Source organism: Phallusia mammillata, chromosome 2, assembly GCF_965637545.1.
Source record: "Phallusia mammillata chromosome 2, kaPhaMamm4.hap1.1, whole genome shotgun sequence".
NCBI lineage: Eukaryota > Metazoa > Chordata > Ascidiacea > Phlebobranchia > Ascidiidae > Phallusia > Phallusia mammillata.
The window spans coordinates 27,257,369-27,263,463 of record NC_137253.1 but is presented as its reverse complement, the minus strand read 5'-3'; the positions used below and the strand labels follow the sequence as shown (position 1 = coordinate 27,263,463).

Here is a 6,095-nt window from a genome sequence, read left to right as displayed (position 1 = left end):
ACAGAGGGCGCTAATTTAAAAATCTGCAAAATAACGTTAACCTGCCGTACTGAAAAACTTGGTTGCCAAACTACACAAACAGATATGCTATCATTTGACATCATAGCAGTCAGCACCAAATTGCGTTGATTTGTTTACTATGCACTATTAAAGAATTCACGAGAATGCACAAAAATATTGGATGAATTCAGCGTAAAAAGCGACACGCTGTATTCATCTAAGAAGACGGTCGTGTTATGATCAGTGAATAGATTATGATGCATAAAATACTAGTTAAACCACTTTTAGTACAACTTGAGCATATGGATATATTGCTGTAGTTATAGTGCAAGTTACGAATGTTTGAAAACAATTAACGATCAACCAAGGCAGCGATCGACACAAAACAGGGTTGGTACCAGGTCGCGCAAAACAATAATGCATTTTCGCCTACTTTGGACAAAACTTGAGGTAGGCCTACAAATGTTTGTGGTAATTTAGGTTTAACTAATTGACATCGGTTGGTCCGGATCTTACACTAAACCAGTCAATTTTTTCACGTCCAAACGTGTCCGGATTAACCGAGGTTTACCGTACTACAATTTGATTTACGTATTGCAGTCGCTGGCGTAGTCCAGCAGTTGTACGTTTAGTTTCGCCTAAAAGGTATATATCAGTGCTCAAAATGCAAAGAACCGCGGCCTTAACTAAAAGCATCCAATTGGATCCGCAAATCGATGCTCAACCTAAGCAATTTAGTGGCGCAAAAACATAATCACAAGAAAATAATATAATTTGCACTTTGTACCATGATGGTAAATTGCTACAGCCAATAAAACGAACTAAATTTATCACCTAAAAACGCTATGTTTGAGTTTTTAACTTACATACAACATATGCTGAGAACACCGTGTATTCTTTTTTCGGGGGCCAACTTTATGCGCTGGATTCGTTAATTTACTTTGTAACCCACATGTTTTTAACTTTTGCCTCTCCGAGTGAAGTTAAAATCTCTAACAATTCGCATGATTTTGACGATTGACACATAATATAATCCTCATCGGGGTCTGTTGCTATTGACAACAAGCGTATTGACATCAAATATGATGATGTTAACCTGGCAATAACTCCCCAAAATACCACGTCCCATTCGTCTTCATTCAATGGGAATTTTTCTACAAAACCTCGTAGTATCTCTCCGGCTACAAAAATTGGATCGGCCCCTGCATATGCTGCTTGAGACATCATGTAAGCAATACATGTCGTAAGAGAGAACACAATGTAGCCATAGTGGAAATATTCGAAGTCTAAGATTCCAATTTTAGCAAGGAGTTGTTCATCTGTGAGGTATTGGCTGCTCGCTTGAATACGGTCGACGATTACAATGTTTGTGTTGCTGTAATCTCCGTGCACAAACGCTATAAGAAAGTGGTATAGTTTGTTTTAATCGAAAAAATACTATATTTGTTTTAAGGTTATAGTACACTAGGCCTATACTGAGGACTTAGGATTTGACGATCATTAATCGGTTAAACACAAAATCAACATCGGGATCAGCCCTGAAGCGTTCATACAGACCCGTTATCTGGGCACACTCTTTTATAAATCAAAACTCATTGTTCAAAAAGTTACTTGATTTTGTTGCGAACCACACTTTAAAAGGAACGCCATACGTCCAATTTGATTTAAAAATTGATTTAAAAAACCAAAAAAATATTGAAAAAATCTAAACAACACGCTTTTATTTATAACTTTTTATTTATTTCAATAAAGCAGGCGCATTGCAGTCTTACAGAAAAAAAACTGACCTTGGCGCAATTTCGGTAATTTTGGAGTTACTGCTTGTTCAAATCGGTCAATCAATTTACACAGTTTTGATCGAAGCGCTTCGTTCTCAACGAAGCCGTGAAATTCACGAACAATGGGAAAATTCTCGGTATACCAAACTTGGAAGTCAGATCTCCGTATGCGTTTCTTGCTGTTCAACGTCTGTCAGTAAAACACTCAAATAGTTGAGATATTTGGTATCTAAATTGTTTTTTGTTAACTCTATTGTATGTTTCTCGTTAGCAATTTCCAAACAATGTCCAAAACACAAGTTTTGTCCCAAACTAGGAATGATCAATTGGGTGAATTGAATTGCAATATACCATCTATAAAAAGCTCAGTCGCACCACCAATGGTACGCGTTTTACAGCACGTTTCACGTTCCAACATATTTGTGGTTTGTGCCAGCTGCTTTGAGTAGTGGTTGGAAAGTAGGCAGATTCGTATTTGTAGGTTTCAAAATGGCAAACCCTATGCAGTCATGTTTTGAGGTTAGAACTCCCTGCTTTTACGGTTTGACATAACATTACTAAAACACGATTTGGCAGACAGGTTTGTTTACTATTCCAGCTAACTTTTCTACCAGGCACATAGCCTACGGTTCGTTTCTATCCAACGCTTGTTCCATAGACAGACTCTGCTAAAAAATGGTCAGAATGTGGTGCTTTTCAACTTTTCATAAAGGTTAATACTTTTCTCAACTTAAAGTTCAGTACTCTCTTTTTCCCTAAATTTCTTACAAGGCGTTATATGTATGAGGAAGACAAATAAAAATAAAAAAATAAGTCATCCAGTAAACGCAACTATATACACACTATTCATTAAGTCGAAGTATTAATAATTATACCGTATATTAATATTTTTGCATATTGTCTGGTTTCTAATTGGCACAAAGCATTTCATAATTGTGACGTAAAACAAGTGTGATAAATAGACCAAATCTTATGCATACAATGGAATACAATAGAATATCATACCATGAGCCGGTTTTGCATTAGTCCGCCAAACGCGCCGACGTTTCGAGAAATTATGTGCAGTTCGTCGGCATTAAAACCAGCATCGAACACAGTTTTGCCAGGAATGAACGGTGTTAAATGTACAGGATAACAGAATTGTGAATCTTCGTGGTTACCTGGGCAAAGATGTTGTACAGCAGTTAGCATGTTTCGTATAAACAATCAAAAATAGGGAAAAAACGGACTTGAACGCAAATTACAAAAGACTGAAACTCGACCCGAACCCAATTTTAACAAAAACATTTACCGAATTAAGCCCTAAAGTTGTGCGAATGTGCGAATTCATCAAGTGCGAATTCATCCCGTATTATTTATTCAAGTCAAAGTATGAACTCTGAACCCAAACCCGATTTGAAAGGCGCGGATCGAAAAACTCTGTGCTCGTACATCTGTTTTGGGTATGCATGGCGTTTGATAATATCCGTCAAACAGCGGCAGTCATTTGTCTGCAACGCCCCTATTGCATGACACTTACAGTCCTTTCTTTTACTCCATGCTTATGATTTGTCAATCGTTTCCTTCCTTTCATTGACTAACGATGGCAAAACTTCAGTTCTACTACATTTCATGCACATATTGATGCCGTGTGTTTGTGTTACATGTGTCGGCCTGATTATTCCAAATAATGAACACATTGCGTATAGTTTCCCAGTCAATACTTTATAAAAGTGCTTAATTGTTCAGCTTCCGACCCATTGAAAAGGTGCTTTGGGCTGACTAACAAGGCAAAATGGTGCCAGCATGGTTGGATGCGTAAAAAGGGTTAGGTTACCAAAAAAAAAATGGGAAAAACAAATACATACTGAATTCGCATTTTCCTCGTGGTTCGCCAGTAACAGTTAAAATTGGAAAAGGTACTTGAAATCCAGCGGTTTGAAAATGCTTTAGACCTTCGTCAATCATTTCCTCTGAAAAGCAATGTATTTGCGGAGTATATTAAGAATGAAACCTTCCTATTGCTTTCGTATGATCCGCTTTCAAGCTGCTTTTAACAATTTCCTTTGTAATGTTAGTGTTTATTTACAGTTTAAATATCCACTTTGAACATATATTCAGGTATAGTCTGCTGTTCTTTTATGCAAACCCTTTTTGAGGCAAAATGACTGCAACAGACACTCACCGACACAACACGTTATTTCACAAGAAAATTTTGTCATGTATTATTTAGTTGTAAATTATTTATCGATTTGCTAATATAACATTTAGCCTATATAGGGCTTCCCAAACATTTTACCTTACGACCCTATACAGTTTAACAATTTTTCCCCGACCTCAAGTAGAAGATAAACAATATCATTAACACATTAAACTTATCAGGGCAAACTTCTTGTGGTTTACTGCTATGTGCATGCGCTAATTTCGAAGTTTGTTAAGCCAAAAAATATATTCAGCATCAAATTGCGTATTGAAAGTTAAAAAGACTACTATAATGTATTAAATTAATGAACCACCGATCCCAAAAACTTTGACCCGACCACAAGTTTAGAAACTCGAAAATTGCTTTGGACTGATTTTAATATGCAACTTCATACATTTTGCTATTTGGTCTATTTCACAAACAGAATATTAGTAAATTTGAATGAGCCGTGGTCGTAATATAGCAGCATTGCACCAAACATGCTTCTCCCCTTTACAAACCGCAAGTTTTTCATTGAATTTGTGAGGCCCTCCTTTAACTTGGCTTTACCATGTTTCCCTAGAGGTTTTTCGATCTAGACTGCGATATAACTTAGCACATTACTTAACACATACATTGTGACACGGTAGAAAATACAAATCCAACTGGCGATTGTGTTAATTCGTGTTTGCAACATTATGCTGCAGTTTATCTCTTTAACTGACTATAACGGTATTTCCGAAAGGTTTTAATAGCCGTAATGAGAAACAACTATACAAGTTATATAGTGGTTGTACAAACTTACCTAACTGCTGATTGAACGTTTGAATTTTGATCCTCAAAACGTATTCCTTTCCGTTTGAACACTTCAGCAAAAGATTCTTGTCAATATATCCACCCAAGGGTTTCATTTCATTAACGTCCAGCCCATAAGTCTTTGCAATATTGCTAACAAGTTCAAACGTAACATGGCGATCCTCCATTGCTGACTGAAAACAGACTTACTCATAGGACAATGTTGTGCAGTTATGCGTGCAACACGTAGCACCCCTCGGGCAGCGTTTTTCAAATTCCTACCACCGGTCAGATTATTTTTTACCAACAAGCTCACCTACCGTAAACATATATTTTTTACTACCGATGCCTTGAAGGAAAAAGGCGACTATACTGACTTCTCGGGTATAGAATACACTATACATTTAACCATTTAACTCAGTCGTTCTCGACTTGTGATACGCGTGCTACTAGTGGCACGCAAAGAGTATAGCTTTTTGCTGTACTCAATTTAAGTCACATCAAAAATTGCGACTTAACTGACCCAACTGATCAGCTCTGGTTTTGGGCCAAACTCGTAAGTCGTGCCTTGGACACTATTTTGGACTTGCTAACCTTGCTGGTTTTAAAGAGATACTAGCTCAGGGGTGCACAACCTTTTCGCTACGAGTAGCCTACGACAGCCGCATCACAGATCCCTATTTCACCAACAGCCGCCAAATACCTGTTTGCTTTTGTTTCAAAATTACTGATGGTTTGGCTTGTTTTTGTTTCAAATTAGTTATATCATACATATAACCTATCATCTAAAAGCGCCTAAAATGCCCAGATTAATTTCGAACTTGATGCACAGATTGAGCTGCACAGATTTCACAAATACTGTTTAGGGCAGTTTGAAAATCAAAATATTTCACAAAAGAGTTTTATTTACGTCACGGCAGCCAGTACATATATTTTTATAAACATGTTCACGGCCCTATAAACTCGTCAAACAGGGTTTAGGTGGCACGCATCGATATAAAAAGTCATCAGGTGGTAAGTGATCTGTATAATGTTGAGAACCACTGATTTAACTGCACCATCGCATATAAGCGTCCATCCAATTGTAATTGTCAGATAATTTGCATGCAAATTAAAGGCTGCGAGCCGCTGGTCGTTTCAAGAATTTTTTCTGAAAAAAGTGTTTTCCTTCCGTTTGGTTAGTAATAGGCTACCATTTAACCACAAATATCACGATATGTAAATTTCGCAGTTTTGTTGTGTTCGCTGCGTGTTTGGGCTGCGACACGCCTGCTCGATTTTATTTTTTGTTACAAAACTACCGAATCTTTTACACACGTTTGCATGCAGAAATAAATAATCTTAAAAACTTTTCAAGTTTA

General features: G+C 37.1%; 1 protein-coding gene across 1 annotated transcript; it reads right to left on the bottom strand.

The window, feature by feature from the left end:
* Positions 1–120: 120 nt before the first annotated feature.
* On the bottom strand, positions 121–6,095 carry LOC145214772 (hydroxylysine kinase-like). The gene is made up of 5 exons (XM_080083373.1): positions 4,745–6,095; positions 3,626–3,730; positions 2,784–2,938; positions 1,788–1,968; positions 121–1,397 (listed from the first exon to the last, which is right to left on the bottom strand). The coding sequence occupies exons 1-5, from the start codon at positions 4,920–4,922 to the stop codon at positions 937–939; spliced, it is 1,080 nt and encodes a 359-aa protein (XP_079939499.1). The 5' UTR covers positions 4,923–6,095; the 3' UTR covers positions 121–936.